The sequence below is a fragment of the Paralichthys olivaceus genome, chromosome 13, assembly GCF_024713975.1.
Source record: "Paralichthys olivaceus isolate ysfri-2021 chromosome 13, ASM2471397v2, whole genome shotgun sequence".
In the NCBI taxonomy this organism is placed as follows: Eukaryota; Metazoa; Chordata; class Actinopteri; order Pleuronectiformes; family Paralichthyidae; genus Paralichthys; species Paralichthys olivaceus.
Window position 1 is genome coordinate 16,329,404 of NC_091105.1, and position 19,536 is coordinate 16,348,939.

Genomic DNA, 19,536 nt, shown 5'->3' on the forward strand with positions numbered 1-19,536 from the left:
ACTTTCCCTGGAGTTTGCCTCTCAAATGTTTCATATGGACACGAATTGACCGCTGCAGAGTTTGTATGTTTGCACTGTCCCTTATCACAAAAAGCTTTTTTAATATCTTTGTCTGTGTTTTCATTTTTTTGTCCATCATGTGTTCTAAACATCATGATCAACCCTCTCGCTTACTTTGAATCCTGCAGAGGATCATCTGTTGTGTTCTAACATCAGCTCATTAGGACATTCTGTGGTGTTCTTACCAGGGGACTGGCCAGAGAAACTCTGCAGAATCGCAGGAGGCTCTCAATCGGACATTTGTGTTCTCACATACATCCCCTCTGGAGAATGGAAAAACCGGAGGACCGGAGGTCCTCCAGAGTTAATTGCTTGTCTAAAGGCAACTTTTCTGAGCTGTTATATACACAGTCTGTAGTTGTCACAACAAACATCTGTATTATCTGTTAGGGAATTTAATAGTGGCCAAAAAGTGAAAAAAAAATACTAAATAAATAAAAAGTTCAAAACTAATTTCAATGTCAGTTTGGAAATCACTTTAAATGTTTACTAAATAACTGTGATCAAGTTATCAGCTGTTTTATGGATATCATTACCATTTAGCAAATGTAAGTACTTACACATGATAGAACCAACACTAACCCACAATAGAAAGTGTTTCTCATGGAACAACAAGCAGACACCATATTGTTAATTTCCTTCAGCACTCTCCTCTAATCACAGCGCTCACTTATTACTCAGTACTCAGTGCTAATGACTAGTAAAACGTGTAACTCTCCAGCTGCATAAAATCAGTATGAGACGAAAAGCAACTGAAAAATACAAGAGTGTATTTTTTATTTGTAGTCTCCTCCTCTCTATCAAATGTAGCATCTAAGTCCAGAGTTCATCATTATTGTCTATGACTTTTTTCTTTCTGTGCCTCATTTCTTCTGTCATGTGTGAATTAATGAACATCTTCATCCACTTGTCTCCCTCTTGACAATCTTTGGATAAACTTAAAATATCAATTGTGTTCTCAGTCTTCTAATCTTTATTTTTCTCCTTCTCTGTCGGTCCCCCCGTCGTCGCTCCCCCTCCTTTTAAATCTGCAGCAATACAAAAGTCATTTTTACTTGTTCTATATTCCACACAAGGCCCATCTCTCCAAATTGGCACATGAGTTGAAAGTGTGCCCTGATGCATAACTCTGCTGCGATGTTTGGTTTTTCCCCAAACGCTGTTCCTTGCCAGGACGGGGGGAATATAAACTGCAGAAGCAATAAAAGTGACTGCCAGACATTGATGACATCAAATAGCAAAAATTAATCATTGCAAAGCCAGAGATTCATTTTCATACCAGCCCTCTAACAGAAATCAGATTTAAAGCAGGTACAATTTACATCACACACACACACACACACACACACACAATAATTATATCCTTCACCTTGAGCAATATTTGTATTCACTGTTGGTTCCTTAACAACTTATTGATTTGTCTTTGGTCAAAAAAGGATTGTTTTTGCTCTGTGAAGCATCTTGATGTTGCATTCTGTCGTCTAAGTTTCCTTTATCTTCAGCAAAAACCACATGTTTCCAGAGGGAAGCATGTAAGGACACCATCACAAGGCCCATTGACCAGAAACCTTTGTTTGACAGTTACCAGTCATTGTTAGAGTTAATCAAACAACTACAAACAAATGCAAAACAGTGACAGAGACACAGAACAGCTACAAAGAGTCACAAATCGACCACACAGACTAATTTAAAGAGACTCAAAAAGGCTACAAAGAGACACCAAAACACTAACAGATGGCTACAAAGAGTCAGAAGATTGTTTAAACAGATGCTTTCAAAGAGACACAAATTGCTACAAAGAGACATGAAATGGCAAAAACAGAAGGTCACAAAAAGAGACGAAAAAGACTAAAAGATGATAACAAATATCCACAAAATAGCCACACAGGTGGCTCCAAAAGGACACAAAACAACAACATCATTGTCAAGAGACACAAAATGTCCATATAGATAGTTCAAGGTCACACAAAATGACAATGCAAGAGGCTACGAAAGGGAACAAAATGGCAAAAAGATGACTACAAGGAGACAAAAGGGCTATAAAAAAACACAGAGACTAAAAAAGACTAACAGGACACTTCAGAAGGACACAAAACAGCCACATGGACAGCTACAAAGGGACACTCCCTTGCAGGGAACTGCAAAGAGAAAGAAAATACACTGCACACAGTGTGGTGGCACCCTTTTCTTCTTTGGGTGTCTAGATCTTATGCAGGAGGGGTGAGGGGCCCACAAAGGTTTTACCCAGGGGCCCACTGTCTAATAATCAAGGCCAAGGTCAGATTCATTTACGAGTGAGGGGTTTTGGAGATTAGGGTCAGCTGACTGAGTGTGTGGACGCGGTGAGGCCCCTCAGAGCACCTCCCCAGCCAGATGTGTCTATTAGGCTGCCTGGACTCTGAGACTTGGCGCTGACAAATGCAGAAACCTCTGAAGGGATGCTTTTCCTCTTGAACGCCAAGTGGGGCTTGTCAGGACTTGGGCCACTGACAAATGTGCAAGATCATTCATTTCAAGTCCAGCTGACAATTCAGGACAGGACACCGAAAAGAATCACTAAACACCAAGGCCTCTAATGTTAACTAAGCCCCGGTGAGATTTCTTGGCACTACAGAAATGAAAGCTGCAATCCGTGTCTGCAACACAAACAAAAGTCAAACACACATGCACCGTGGCATCCTGTTTTCGTTGTGGCAGCTCTTGTTACAGTGCACAGTTGTTTCAGCCTGGTTCCATTTCGTTTCACTTCACTGCCTTCTCTTTCCCTACCTCCATGTAATGCACATTGTTGGGAAACCATTTAAAACTACAATCAGCGTGTGGGTGGCGACATTATTCTTTACTTTCCCTTGTTCTGTGAATTAAAGCTGTGGTATCGACACTAACAACGTCTGAACTTGCGGCATTGTGCGACACTCAATCTGCTTTCAGTCTGGTGCACAAGGCTTTCATTTCTCCAGAAGATGACAGACTGGAAGTGCGAGTTTCAACAAAAGGAAACATAACTTGGCATTGGGGTCTCGCAAAATAACCTTCTATTTTAAATTTAATAACTTTTGTGTATGCCAGCTTTCATACTGTCAGCAACATCTCTAATTCAGCCTGCACTGTGTTATTTGGATATGAAAGCTGATAATGACCCCACAGGGGGTCCTGTCAAGCTTTTCAGATTTTATACTCTGTTATAAAATGTGAAAAAGAAACTGATGTCAAAGGGAACACCAGCTAGATATTTAAAATGTATGAGAAAGGTGACTTTTTGGACTTTCTGTGAAGCAGCTACAGACACTGCTGTGGATCGCTTCAATACAATCCATTGTAGTGTTGCAACAGCATTTCCCTTTCACTTCTATTATGATATAATTACAGTTGTGCTTTTGCTAGAAAGTTGAGAAGGAAAAAGGCTTAAAAGAGGTGAGTGGATATACTCTACTCATACTTCTGATTAAGTTAGAACAACATCACTTTTGGTTTGTTAACTATTTCCTCTTGAACATCCCCTCTCAGTAGACACAATGCACTCACTCTGATTGCGAGAAGAAACGGGATATTGTTGTTTAAAGAAATGCTGCAGCATAATTCTGCCTGAGGAAAAATCTATGTTGCCTTCTTTTGTAGTGGCAGAGGGTAAAAATGATTATTTTGTGCAACAACCTGGCTGAAGGAAATGGTTCTTGTGTTACAATGGCCCCCTCCACTTATGATTTAATAATATGTTGCAGCAGCAGATGAAGACAGTCTTATATGACAGGTCCTGGTGAGCGGCTACTGATGATTGAATAAACGTGTAAGCCTTACCTCTCCATCCCGTGTCCACGGTCTGCCATTCTGGGGATACTTGACCTGGGTCTGCCTCTTTTTTTGGCCTCCATCAGCAAACTTGCACAGCAACGGCTCTGCTGGGGCTACAGAGTGGGTCCGCCAGAGAGAGAGAGAGAGAGAGAGAGAGAGAGAGAGAGAGAGAGACAAGGACAAACAGCAATGGATTAATCGTCTTAATAGCAGGAAAAATTGAAATTCCATGCATTAGGTTACGAGTTACATTTCAAAGATAAGACTTAAAGACAGGGCTTTTTGCGGTGGCTTAAACAAAAACACAACATAAATCACCTGGACCAGAAAACAGCTCTTCAGCTCTTACATTTATCTTTTGCACCCTTAATCCAAACATCTAAACAACAGCAGTTATCGCACATCTCTACAACTCCTACAACCGCACTCCGACAAGAGCAGCCTTGATGTGGAAACAAAGCCACGGGCTAATCATCAAAGCATGGCGAGCGTGGTTCAAACAACAAAACCAAGCAGGCATACTTAATGGGCTAAATAACTCCACAGCTTGACCCCCGGGCGATAGGCTGGGGTAGTGATTGCTCCAAAGACAACACGGTCCTTTTCTTGGACCAGAGAAAGAAGAAAGCCTTGATTACAAATAGGATTAGCTGACTGTGACCTCCCATACAAAAGTTCACCAGAATTCCAACTGCAACTTCATAGACCTTAAATACCCCACAGGCTTCTGAAAGAGCAGGAAGTAGCTGGATTGGAGCAGGAGTCTCAAGAGCAAGGCTTTGTTCTGTATCAATTAATTTTATTCTAAGGCATACCTTCAGGATTTGTTTGAGAAAAAGAGTGTGAATAATGGCTTCAGTTTCGAGGAAAAGATTCAGGATGATTAAACAAACAATAAAAAGTCCTGGTGGGCTGGGACACTTGACGGCTTATGAAGTTGCAAGGAACTTCTGTCATATGTGATCTCTGACACCAAGGTATTTCTTTGGATCTCCTGTTATTGCTCAACCATATCCACACATGAGGCTAAGTGAAAGCTAATGAGCAGTCAGGCAGACTGTTTTCTTCTTCATGCCCATGTTCCCGCTATCTCTTAGCTCCACCAGCTGAAATGGCAACATACACATGCATCAGGCAAACATAATGCATGGACTAGAGGTAAAGAATGTCATACAAACTGAAAGGATCAAAGCAAACTGCCCTGGGGTAAATATGGCTTTTAAAACAGTTACCAAAGCATAGATACGGCATGAGATCTGTTATATATAGCTACAGTTATCTGTTGTAGCTGCAGCATGAGATCTGTTATATATAGCTACAGCTATCTGTTGTAGCTGCAGCATGAGATCTGTTATATATAGCTACAGCTATCTGTTGTAGCTGCAGCATGAGATCTGTTATAGTACAGTATATATATACTGTCACAGCTGCAACATCCGGTAATGGTTTCCGGTCATCTCTCTCTCTCTCTCTCTCCCTCTCTCTCTCCCTATAGCGGGTTTCTGTCAAAGCCAATTATTAGCTCATGAAGGCTCCAACTCAATCGGTAGTTTTGTAAACCCCCCCACACCTCAGGATTATTCAGGCAGATAATCGTAACCAATTGACCTCCAGTCGGGAACTCCCCCGCGAATGTCGGAAAGGGTCAAAGTGGGTGTAAAATCACCCCGATTATCCTCTGGTGTGCAGCAGCCCTCAGGTACACCAGCTAATCATTTCATTTGGTCAGAATGAAATTATAAATTCTGTTTATTACAGTCAGGATTTCATCCCGCTGGTGAGGGACCAAGTTCAGAAAATGTTCCAATGTGACAGTGTAGAGGGCAATAATATGTTTTGTTTAACAATATGAACAACTTGTCTTGATTTGATTAAGATGTATTGTGTGTCTCCTATTGAGTTTAGTTTCACTCTCAGGAGTGAACTACAAATACATTAGATAATACTCAAAAGACTTGTCATAAGCCTGTGATACTGAAACCAATGAAGAACAGCAAATCATAATAACTATATGTTGAAATACATTTAAATGCTGGTTAAAATGCTGAAATTATGAATCCTGAACTGTAACTGCAGCAGTGGAACACTGTCACACAAACAAGACTTCTGTTCATAATCACAGTCAGTTTTCTTGAAAACACCTCTGGGCCCTGAAATTGAATAAGCCACCTACTTTTAATGCATTGCCTCTCACTTGTTACATCCACCAAGGCATGTTTGAGTCACAGACTGCATCTTTAGCTGGCACTCTTGTCCTATTTAACTGGCAATGATTTCACACTGCGGATAACCTCTGGAGCCTCATCACTGTATGTAGCAAAGAAATAAAGAGATTCTTCGGTGACATGGGGCTCTGTGAACAAGCAAAAGCGATATCATCACGCTGATACTGATTCAGGCATTATGAAGTCCAAAATAAACTACGCAATTACCTCGCCTACTTGAGGAAAAATGTTTCTTCAGCTCTGTAAACTGAAAAATGAGAAGAGGAGTTCTCAGTGGAGAGAAGCAGTCAGAGTCAAAGGTTGAAAATAAAGTTATTTAGAACGCCTGGGGCCTGCATAGTACTCCAAAGGTAAGAAGACGCACATTCACAGCACCATGTGATTATGCTGCATTTAGCAGTACTTTGTCATTACAGTTTTACCGTGATTTCTATTTGGATAACAAGTCACACAGTCCGGGCCCCTGTTATCATCCTCTGCCGTTGCTATTCATCTTTCTCAATCACTCCCCTTCTCTTTTCCACACTCCGCTCCATGCATTCATATACAACAGGTACACACTCATGTGTGTAGGTGTATGTGTGACGTGTTCTTACCAAAAAATTCAGAGACACACTAAATGGCTAAGATTTACATTACAGAGAATGGGTTGTCTGAAGTAAATACAGAAAATTAAACCACAGGGAGGGCAGAATCATGGAAGAAACATGGGTCACTTGAGGGGGATTATAAAAGCATGTAGCACCAAAAGATGTTAAAAAAACATGTTGATTGGGGTTTGAAATTATCACTATTTTTTACCATGGGCTACAGGTCAAGGAATGGTGGCACCATTAGACCAAACTTCAATTACTAAAACCCTTTTGTATGCATTCTTTCCATTGCATCCAAGAAAATTAGTCCATGTCATTGGGTTGTTCTTTCCATTTACTGCTGCACAACTCTGACCTTTGTTCAGATGTAATGAATGGGTGAAGGAGAGGCAGAGTGGAAAAGGAGAGTGAAGGTTTGAGAGCAACGGCCTTCAGTGCAGGAACGTGTTTCATGGTAATTATATTTGCTTCAACACCATGGCAATTAAATGCATTGTTTTGTTTTTTGCGTTCACTTGGCATTTTGCTGTTGGCTTGTGCTCAACCTATCAGTGATGATCAGCACTGCAAACTGAACCAAAATAGTTCTAGTTCCTTTGGAAGGAGTGAGAGTTTGGATGCCTCAGGCAAAAAAGAGACCTGGGGGGCCTACACAGAACCAAACCCTAAGAAACATGTAATACAATGATACACATTCCAGTTTTTAATCTGACCTCTAAAATTAAGAGCTTTTACCCTTAGAGCAGGGACTTTTTACACCAGGAACTTAAGAGGAACTACATTTAGACCATACTTTCTCCAGCTGATACACTTAGACACTTCTACTTCCCTGGGTCTTTGGAAATCTTTCCGTGAAGGACACAGGTTATTTTAATTTGGTAGACTTTGACAAAACCTCTGGTGACATGGTCACAGTGATGCAAATGTAAAATCTATGAGTTGAGACATGAACAGAGGACTATACATTTCACCTAGAAAACAGTTATGAATAAAAATGTTTGATTTAGAGCAGGATTAGGTTTTAGATTATGGGAAAATACACAGTTGAGAATGATGTGGGCAGGATTTAACTGTCAGGCTTAAGGGGGTTAAGTTAAATGTTCAATGATGCGTGTGTGCATGTGTGAGAGCGTGTGTGAGTGTGACAAATGATTGCTACTTCAAGTACGAGAAAATATGGGGACAGAAGTGCACTCTTGATACAGACTTGAAGGCCGCCTCTGTATTGTGCTGCTGTTTTGTTTTACTGGTGTGACAAACAGAGAGAGAGACACACGGCCGATGGTTGACAACTTGTCAAGTTAGGACACTATCTTCTCTGCTTCTGCTCCAAAGCACCACACAAAGACAGAAGAAGCTCATCTAAAAGTAATTGATTATTCTTGGTATCTGAATGAAAAGGATGTGTCTGTGTCTCAAATTAAAATATGTTATTTTTACTCATCTGGTTTATCAAATAGACAGCACTGTTAGTGGCTTTTTGTTGTTAGAATTAGTGTTGCAAAGATACTAAATGAGACAGCAGAAATAAAATTCATCAGAAAAAAAATATCTTGATGTGACAAACGGCTGCTCAGAGATGATTTGACTAAATTTAGAATTTTCCTTCATTCTCTTCCCTGGTGTCCATCACATTAACACCTAATGAGTGAAGCAGGCAATATGATTTCAGAGGGAAATTTCAGAGCTTGTTAAAAGTGACATACAACAACAGCAGGAGGGACACTGGCACTAGCCTTCCTCCACTTTTTTATAATCCCTAATAGTAGCATACATCCACGTACACGCATACAAACTCACATACACAACATTGCTGTTGTAAGTGGTTTTTATATCTGAGCTGGGCCAGCATGATGAGCCAGTGTTTGCATGAACAAACATGCCTATGCACACAGATATATCAATAATGTTAAAATGGTTTGGTTGCCATAGTGCATCTGCATTTTCGTGTATATATGTGTGTTTCAGTGAGTGCCAATACAGCTAAAGGGCTCAAATGGCTACTAATTGTAAAAGTATTGGATATGAGCAAAGAAATCAACCAACCTATAAATCCATTCTGTCTATTGAGTCCATTCATTAAAGCTTTTAATCTGGTCAATAGTGTCATTATGTTTGAAATTAGTCTAAAAGTAAAAGGAAAGCTGAAATTATACAAAATTACTTTCAATAACCAGTGTCTAGTACTACAGTACCATAGAAATATTGTAACAGCCAAACACTATGTGCATACAATAATTTTATCTACATTATATTCTGGCTAAAATGAACACACAAGTGTGTTATATTTACTTCAGGTGATGCCTAAAAATAAAAACTCTTTCGCTTTACACTCTGCAGTTCACTTTATATTCATTCACAACCACAGTGATAGGCCATAAATACTGACGATGAAATTGACAATAATGAATGTTATTTATTATTAAGAGGCAAACTTAGTCACCACACAATTAGGAAGAAACAACAGCCATAAAACATCCGCGGACAAGATTCCCTGTAGAAAAATGACTCAAACTGGTGCATGGAATTAATTATATAGCTTGCTTTCACAGCTACATTACTACAATCTGTTGCAAGTCACAAGAGGGCTTTAAAAGGAGGAACATTTTTAATTGTCAGTTTGACCCCTGCTGTTCTCACTCCGGCGTCCCTGTAACACAAAGTGATGAATTCCTGATGAATTTGTGTGCAGCTGTATCTGCCCCCTAAAACAGGTCACCTTTGGGTATGTCAAGTTAATTAAAATTGTCCAAACCATCTATTTGAATATCTTAAGAGTTAAGAGAGATGTGCAATTTACGTAAACAGTACACAGAGACGAGGGAATCAAATTAAATCTGAATCGAATGAGGAAGATTATTGCTAACAATTGCTTGAGTCATGAATTAAGCTTTGTAGCCAAAATCTGTGTTTTTCTTCCCAGTGTCGTAAAAGGTGGGGAGAGGGGCTTTTTACATTGTGACAAATCTAAACACTGCTTCTTAGTTTACAGAGGGAACTCCTGCACAGTGAAGAAAACTGCTCAGGTCTCTGAGGAAGAACTGGCTCCTTAGTGGATCACATTATGGAATTTGACCATAAATAGTCAGTGTGGATACGAACAGGGAGCGGCCACATAAGGAAGAGAAAAAGCTGCTGACCAGTAACCGTATTCGCACTGTTATTCTCATTTTTATCATAGAAGGGGGGAGGACTTTAAACTCTGTCAGTGACGCAGTGAGAAACAGGTGATTTTAAAAGATATATGGCTCAGTCAATATTTTCTCATTGGCCTTCAAGACTTTGAGAGGTGGGATTGGGTTGTTCTTAGAATTTGGTCCATGTATTTCTTTGTAGAAACTGTTAAGATTGATTTACCCTCATTTGCTAATGCTTACAGTAGCTAATTTACCTGTTTAATTCAGACATTAAAATGTCATCCCTTTACAGATTTAATGGTAACTCTGGTTTTAGTGTTTTCTTTGCGTTATTTGGAGAAAAAACATTGTGACTTCTGTATGCTACAGAAACAGCAAGAGAAATAAGACATAAAAAGACCACAAAACATGTCAATAAAATGACAGAGAAGGGTAGAGAATGGTGTGTCTGAATATGTGTGTACAGGTGGAAGAAGAACTGGTGCTTTAGTGATCTGAAGCAGAGGTTTTGAAGTGTGGGGTTTTGTGTTTAACTGTCAGGACGTGCACCAGGTAGCATGGCTTTGTACTGTGAAGAGTGGAGCACACACTGTTACCACTCATTGGAGCTGTGGGATAGTGCAAACCACAGTAGGGCAGCACAGAAACTGTTAAAACTCCAGCAGAGAAAATAAACATATCCATCCCGTCTCTGGTACGAGGGGCACAGAAAAAAAAACAAGATGTAAAGAAAAATAGAGGGGGGGAAGAAACACAGCTTATTCAAGATGCACCTGCTTGAGTTCAGAAGATAAACAATATACTGTAGATCTTAGCTGTGCTTCAGTGTAAAGGCAATTTCCCACCTACCTTGTTTGGTCTGTTTAGTCCAAACCAAAATAATAGATGTGAAAGGTGCCTCAGACCATGGTATGGACCAATGGACCAAAGTTTAGTCAGACCAAAAGAGGTGGTCTCATGATTCGGTTTATTTGTAGTGTGAAAACACTTGATTGGATAGTTTGGACTTTCGGACCAATTGCAGGAAGTTGACATAGCATTAGGCGATAGAAAAAGAAAAGCAGCTCGCAGGATTTCTTGCAGTCTTCGCCTTTGACAAAATAATGTTTGAATAATGAGGCCATTCATCTTGAGTGCTGCTCCTAAAGTTGGTGATGCTAGTAGTAATGCCATAATGATATGGTAATACAATGTGTGACACACACCCGTAGGTGATGACAACAAAGTATTCAGTGTGCTCCCTTAATTGCAATTAAAACCAAAACTAGGGCTGATTATCAGCATGAATTATTATATATTTTAAAAAAAGTTTAACGAGTCACTTTTGATCCTGAGTAAAGGCTGCAGGACTGAACTCTTCTTCACGAGCAGAGAATGACAAACACTTGCTAAGCAGCAAAACATGTTACAAAACTCTGGAGAAATCTGTTTTTGCACAATGCATGAGCATTATATTGATACATATTGGACTTTATTTTTATTGGTATAATGAAAAAGACATAATTCTTGATATGGTTTTATTACCCAGCCCCAAATAAACCTAACCTGATCAAACGCTCAAATGTAAAAAAGACATGAAACATGAAAACGCCCTAAGACACCATTCTGTTGGTAAATAGCCACCATCAGCTGATAATGGCTCAATGGTTTTCATTGTGAGACAAGGGGAGTATAATGAGTGGGACCCAGTGGACAATTCTCATGTAAAATAAAATCCAATCCATTTCGCAGGCAACATGGGAAATCATTCAGTGGGAAAATGGGATCCAATCCCCAAATGTGACAAAATGAGGAATCCCTTAGCTGAGCTGAATGAGATTCAATCCTTCTTCATTGTAAATATTTTATAATATTTTTTGTTTAGGACACCCAACATCAAAGAGCTCAAAGCCCTGGGACAGCACAATATGCACTCTGGAGGGTTACTTACTTCAAGTTCAAGCATCTTACATGAGGGGAAGCTAACTTGTATGCAAAAATACATATTAGAAAATATTTATTTGTAGTGCTAGCAGCAGTTTTATATCATTAAAATTTCAATAGATGTGTCCACTGCAATAAACAAAACTGTAAGGACCGTGAACTGAGACAAAGAAGTGAGCTTTAGACGATATTTACTCTTCTTAAGGTTTAAAGAAAACTGATGGTCTTCAGCCTCTGGCTCCCTCTCACTTAACTGTTCCTTACAATGACAATTACTCACCAAACCATTCCCTCACAGCATCTCCAGGGGAAAGAGAGGTTTACTACTTTCACTACATTTGTTCATCATAAACCTAAAACAGCCCAAAAGGAATTGGTTGGGATACAAACACGAGTACAATGCACTGATGAAACAACACATTTAGGAAATTAATTCCCCAAGTGACATAAAGATCGCACCAAATGTCTTTGCAATTTTCACAAGTCGATGGCATTTGGTTAGGTCTTCAAAAACATTGCATTTTAACACCCATAGCTGTGTTTGAGTTTTAAATAAGTGGCTCCAAATAATATATGTACGCTCACAACAAGGCTGACAGTGCAATACTGCCACATAATTACATAATCTTTTTTCTCAGTGCAGCCTCATTCCATTTCTTCCTACATTATCAAGGACATTAAATAAATTTCATTTCCCGTTTAAGAAAGTATTGAACCACTTGAATAGAGGCAATGAATGGGGGCTTAATGCCTAATGATCACACCATGCACATAAGATTGTACACATTTTAAAAGCCTCTTGATTATTATTGAATCCACTGAGAGTGATATGCCGTCTCTGAGATCTGGACTCGTTTGGTTCTTGTCCGCCATTCATCTTCCCATTAGGAGAGGGCAGGGCAAAGAGAAATATCAACACTACATCAGGTAGTGAGGGAGAAAGACAAAGAGAGGTTGGACAAAAAAGTATAAGAGGGATGGAAAAAGAGAGGAGGCGTGACAAGAGGGTGAAGGAGAAATGGCATGGGACCAATGGAGACGAATATGGGACAAAAGTGGTGGCGTGACAAAGAGGATAAATGGAGGGGGGAAGACAAAGAAACAACATGAACAGAAAAAAGGACACATCGGAAGGGCAAAGGCTGAAAATGTGTAACTTTTATGGGCCTAATTCTTTACTTCTTTAGAATTATGTACTCATTGAGATACTTTTGGAAAGAAAATTATGTCAGCGTATTGGGGCCAACTAAAGGGGCCAATCAAGCTGAGATGAAAAAATGAAATCATAAAATTGCAAGAATAAAATCATAATTGCGAAGAAAGTCATAATATTAGGCGTCGTATAATGTTAGCGGGGACATCACAAGATCAGCCTGTCATCTGCTTTAAAACAGCAATGTGGGGCATTCGTGTTATACTTTAGTGTAGGTTTCACAAATAATAAAATACTTATTGTTTTGGCTCATCAGTTCTACATTACTTTAATAACAGGACTTTAAAAAGGTTTTCTAAGAAACTGAAGGCTGCATATTGTAATTTTGAGCATTACAACCAAAATAAAACTCAAAATGGACAATATGTAAAAAATGAGGGAAAGAAAAAGAAAGATTTAACTAGAAATTTGTCTGTCAAACTTAATAACTGCTTCCAAGCTGACTGGTGTGAATTTTCTAGTAGTAGATACATGTACGTGGTTTTGTGTGAATTCAAAGGCTAAACTACCATGAAACCATCTGTGGATCATGAGCCATTAAAAACCATTTTCTAGGCAATCTGTATACATGTAGAGCCTATAGGCCTATTTATTCAAGATTAGTTAACCATGGTAACACGTGTGCATATTACTAAGTGTATGTAAAGATTTCTCCTATACTACATGGATTTCAGCCATTCCTCAGTAAAAGACTACACACTGTCCTTTAACATGTTGGTGCAAAACACAAGGTCCAGTTCCTCCAATAATAATATTCATAATCAGTTATTTTTGCATCAGCTCTTTGTGAACGCCACAGAAGATTGGTGATTGTATTGACAAGAGAATGTTAGCCAATGACTGAGTTAACTGTCAGTTCATATAACAGTATTTTTACAGCTTGAAAGACAACGATATATCTATTTTTCCCCCACTTGGCCTGAACCAAATGAGCCGAAGTGCAGGTGTGAAAGTGCCCATAGATCTGGGAGGTTTAATACATCAAGCAGTGACATGAAGTGACATGGTCATGATGAAGCTGTAGAAGATATGCGTTCTTTATGGTTGGATAGAGGCGGCCTCCCACTAGAGCCGAGTCTCTCCCCTCACTGCGTGTCAGTAAAATATTATCGAACGATCAGCAAAGAGAAGACAGAGTTACAACATATAGTAAATACACACCGACTGTGATTACTCCATTTACACATCGGAGTGGAATGTCAAATATGCAGGATCATCGGCTCACTACAAGTGATGAGACATTACGAGGAGTAAAGATGTTTCAAGCACTCTTTATCCACGGAGACCTCAAGCTGTTGATTCACTGCAAAGACCTGTTGTGATAAAATGATCCTATTCAAGATATGATGTGATCATATAATATAACCCTAAAAGAATAACATTGATCTGTTTAAAGTCAGACTACAATCCTGCTCTTGTATGAATAAAAGATAAAAATTGAGAGAATCACTCAATCTAGTTGCTCTATCTCTATGAAGGGACCCACTGGGAGGAGCAGAGAGCTGTGGATCAATGGATTTCCTGTTAACTAGGGCTGATGGAAGCTCTGGTCATGTGATCAAGGCCTGCATTAATCTTGAGGCTAGGGAGAAAAATATTACGGTTGCCTGTCAATACATCAAACTGGATGGACGGATTGCAGAATTAATCAGATGGCAGAAATGGCTCAAGCACTCATAAATTGCATGCTGCATTTCGTTGCTTTGTACTTGTGACATGTGCAATGACAATAAAGTTGAATCTAATCTAAAAATTAACAGTTACTAACTGTTCCCGCATGGTACATTCAACGCTTTATAACAGCAGTTCTTTGTGTTGTTTTTATAAGACAAGCAATAGATCAAATAAGGAGACTAAAACAAAACAAAGCTCAAAGGCCTGTTATGTTACTGCAGCAGCTTTGGAAATGCCAGAGTGTCAGTGACACAGAAAGCCAGTGGCATAAATCAGCAGAATCTGGCTTTAGAGACATTGGTGTGTGTGTGTGTGTGTGTGTTTTGTGGATCAGTACACAGAGGATGTGACATGGCCACATACTCCCTATTCCACTGGTTGTTGAACTCAGACTGACTTAAGAGGTCAACATATAGTAAACTCTCTCCCATACACACATAAAAAGATATACAAAGCAGAAAGGAGAAGATGGAGAACCCTGACAAAGAAAAGTAATGCATTTCCTTCAATGTAGAGGTCAGCGACTTGGCGGCTGCAGAAAGAGGGAGCGTATCTGTGCTTGTGTGTGTGATGTTAAGTTAAAACCTGTATCAATTTGTTTTTTTGCACCACAATCTATAAATACTGCAAACACTGATGTTTTTCTGCAAACAGCTGCCACAAATCCAGCAGGTATGGAAAAATCAACGTTGATTTGAAGTCTTGTTTCCTGTCTGTCACTTGACAAGAAAACAGTGTTCACTCTGACGTTTGTAGCTGTCAGATGCTCAAATTAGTCATCTACGATTGACGCTTGGTGCAGGTCAGGTAGCGTGCTGTGTTTTCGCTGCAAACAGCTGCTGCCTGGATAATGGAGGATGATGAGAGACCGAGAGCTCTGAGACTGAAAGACATCAAGTTTGCTGGACACACAACAAACAAACAAAAAGAGTTTGCTGAAAAGCTGAGTAGGTGAAAGTTCCCAACTCTATGATATACACTGTTTATATACACACAGTCATCTAATCTATTGCTAATATGTAAATATTAATACTTCAGTCCTGAGTAGCTTTTAACTTTTATCCTGCTCTCTCACAGTTAATGTGTCCAACAATGTACACATGAATAAATTATTAACATGATAACTAAAATTTCTTGCCATAAGAACTATGATAGAACAATAATCTGCGTTCAACACTGAGGTCTTTGGTATTCTTTCCACCCAAACAGTTTTCAGTTTCAACCAGAACATGCTGAGTTAAGGTCTTTGTCTCAAACACACACACACATGCACAGAAAAAGAAGCAGTGACTGTTCTAATGATGAATCATTCACTTGCTATTAAATTGCACAGCAATATCTCTTAGTTAATAGAAAGCAGTATGAGTATGTGTGTGTGTGTGTGTGTGTGTGTGTGTGCGTGTGTGTGTGTGTGTGTGTGTGTGTGTGTGTGTGTGTGTTTGCGTTCGAATGAAAAACTGAGTCGCCCAACATCCTTTACCTCACAAATCATGCTGCCAGGGCACTGGGCACAGCTCTCTCTGCCTTTGCTTGATTTCTATGTTCCTCAGTGTGATGCACTCTTCTCTCTCTCTCTGTCTATCTGATCGCTCTCTATCTCCATGTCTTCTCCCTCATTCTGTCACTTTTAGTTTGCTTCTCCCCACCTCAGCTCTTTTTTTCTCCCTCCACCACCTTGTCCTTGCTCTGTTATTTCACTCATTTTTAGTCTCTCTCTCTATCCAGTATAAATCAATCTTTTTTACACCCACACATCCCTCATCCTTCTTCTCGTCCTCATTTCTCTTTCTTTCTGTACTCCACCCTTTCCCCTGCTCTCTTCCACTCTTTACTGTTTATTCTTGTGGACAATCCAAGACAGATTGTTTGCTTAAAGGGATGTTTGTCTGTGTATGAACATGTGTCTTGTGCATGCGCTTCAATCCGTGTCCTGTAGAATGCAGGAATTAATCACTAAGACCTTCCTACTAAATTAATTCAAGGTGGTCTTAGGCAGATATGTCCTGATATGGGAGGTACCAAGTTTTTTGTTCACTAACTACTACTAACAAAAAAGTATCTGAATTGATTTGATGTCACACAGTATACAATTGTCTGTTAGTCTAAAGCATCCATGAAACAAATATATTGTGAATGCATCTAATAGCAGAAGAAAACCAACCTTCATAGAGCATAAAAAGAAAAGAATTTCATAATACTGGATATTGGACCTACACACTCATGTTTGGACACTTTCAAGAATCAAAATGCAGTGTTTGGTCAGATTTTATGTATATATTATATTTTCTTATTTTAAAGTAGCAAATCAGGATATTTTGCAAAGTTAAGTCCATAACAGAGTGTGAATGAAATAGTGTGGAAATGTGGTATCATAATTATATGATAAAAAATATATCAGCATTATAGCTGTTTTATTAAATTGTGCTGTAAATGTTCAAAAACACTACACAATAGTAATTTCAAAGTTTTATATTGACAGTATATTTTAGCAGTAAACATCAATGTAATCAAGGCTTGTGTAAAAAAAATAAGATAAAAGATAAATACCTTTATTAAGCTAAAGTCCCACTATACGCCCAACTGTACGTACATACAGTATATGGGAACATATGGAGTCTTCTGCTTGTCCTCTGCATTAACTGCATCCTCATTTCGCATGACGCAATAGTAGCAGTACCACAAAAAATCGTGGGGAGGCAGCGTAGTCAACAGTTCAAGTCAAATGACCCGAAGATATTTCAATGATGGCGGGATGTTTGAGGAAGACTTAAAAAAAGCTACAGGCTATATATATGACCTATAGGACCCATCATCATTTTTGTTGTTGTCAGAAACTCTTGACTCTGTGCTGCCCTCGAGAGAATGTACTGCATAACAACTATTCCAATGTGAAGGACAGATTGATGTATGTGGGCAGTGATGGTCACATCATTTGAAACTGATGTATCTCTCTGTACATAAAGGCGGCATTACCAAGCCTTAAGGCTGAAAAAAGGTTCAATTTCATCTCGCAGTAATGAAACACTAGGTACAAGCTGTTCACATCATCATGGTGAGAACATCACATCATGGTGCACATACATAGCAGTTACTTGACATGTTGCTTTTTCTATCGCAACATGAAAACCTCACAACTTACTGGGGTCATTTAAAGGTTGGTGGCAAACTGAGCTCAGGTTCAAATAATCTGACCTTTGAGATGAGCAACTCTCTGCAAGAAGTTGTGTAAAAGATGCTGCACATGAACACCCTGAACTATAGAGAAACACCATACTCTCACTGTAGAAACACCGGCACAGAGAGAACGAGACGATTCTCAGTGAACGACACCTACCTGTCATGCCTGGAGGGGTTTTCAAGAATTTTCCATTGAAATTTTGGATCACCACATCACACTTCTCCGTTGACTCCATCCTGAGCAGGAGAGGAAGAGAGAGAGAAAAAGAAATGGGGGCTTCTTGAGGACAATCAGCTCTTTTTGTTACGATTCAATGTGCACAAGAGATACTGTGGTTTCATAAAACAGCATGCAGATGTGTCCTACATTGCAGCAGATACATTAAATACCTGCCAGTTTATGTGTCTATGCGAGAGTGTGCTAGTGTGTGTTTGTGTGTGCGTGTTTTCAATGGGGTTTCCTCTCCTTTGTCCCTGTTTAAAAGGTCCATTCAGTCTGATCTGTTGTGTGTCATGTCCTCTTTGTCTGCCCCTATTCAGCTCCGCTCACCCAATCACAGCTCAATGACTAATTGCCTGCTTGGCAAGCAAAAGCCAGCGTGTGTGTCTGTGTGTGTGTGTGTGTTGGAGAGAAAAAGGACGACAGGAAAGAGAGAGAGAGAGAAATTGTGTGTTTGAGAGTAAGTGGTATGTGACCATGCATGTGTGTGTCTATGTGTGTGCGTCTTGGGTTTTCTTCACATAGCCAGTGACCCTGAATGGAGCCCTGACTGCATTCTAATCACTGGCACACTCCATGGTGTAACCGAGAAGACCACACACACACACACACGCACAGGGGGCCAAGGGTAGAGGAATGTGGAGTTGTATCATTAGAGCTAAAAGTCATGTTAGTTGTAAATGACCATGAGTCAACTAAGCGTAACATTGCCTCTTGCTATTGTCTAAAAAATGAATTTGGACCAAAGTGTGGTTATGAATCAGTGTTATTTTGTCTATGAAGTCTATGCAGTAGTTTTTCCAGCAAAATCTAACATTTAAAAACACTTCAAGCTGATTTTCCTGATGAAACACTTATCTGGAACTGTGGCAGGAACAGAAAATCATGTGTGTGGGTCTGTCTGTGTGTACCTGGCAAAGCCGACTCCTCTGCTCAGGCCGTTGGCGTCCCTCAGTATCCGCGTGGAAATGACGTGACCGAAGGGCTTCAGCATATTCTCCAGCTCCTGCTCGTCCATGGACACCGGCAGGTTGGAGATGTAAAGGTTGGTGGGGTCCTGCTCCTGTTGCTGTGGAAACAGAAGAATATAAGATAAGGAGCCTAATTTCATTGCTTCCATTGTCTGGCTTGAGCAAAAGATCCATATTTTAGTCGGGTTAGTTAGAGTTGGGAACCATGAAAATGCATCTCATTGAAATCAATCATAGCATAGTGTGTCACAATTAATACTAAATGATCCTTAAGAAAAGAAAAACAAAGGATTATTTACACAGATTATTCAAAATAAATGAACTTCACATTAATCACTGCTGGATCAGCTGCTCACCATAGTGAAGAGTTGAAATGCCGTATTTAACCTCATGGATAAATCTAGACATGAGTTTCCTTGTGCTGGGCAAATATTTTTTTTCCTTTAAAATCTCACAACATAGCAAGAGGAGTAAAAAGAGTTGACTGTTTTCCTTCACTACAGCTGATCTTGTGGCAGTAAAATGCATTAAGGCTGTGTCATTCTAGTTGT

General features: G+C 39.6%; 1 protein-coding gene across 2 annotated transcripts in view; it reads right to left on the reverse strand.

Annotated features, from left to right (window-relative positions):
* The window catches only part of LOC109632081 (RNA-binding motif, single-stranded-interacting protein 3-like), a 118,701-nt gene that overhangs the window by 16,143 nt on the left and 83,022 nt on the right, over positions 1-19,536 (reverse strand). For both annotated transcript variants that reach the window (XM_020091200.2, XM_020091198.2), the window contains exons 5-7: positions 18,926-19,083; positions 17,952-18,031; positions 3,859-3,965 (exon numbers count right to left, since the gene is read on the reverse strand). In XM_020091200.2, the coding sequence (XP_019946759.1) occupies positions 3,859-3,965; positions 17,952-18,031; positions 18,926-19,083 (345 nt within the window). The remainder of the gene's footprint in view (positions 1-3,858; positions 3,966-17,951; positions 18,032-18,925; positions 19,084-19,536) is intronic.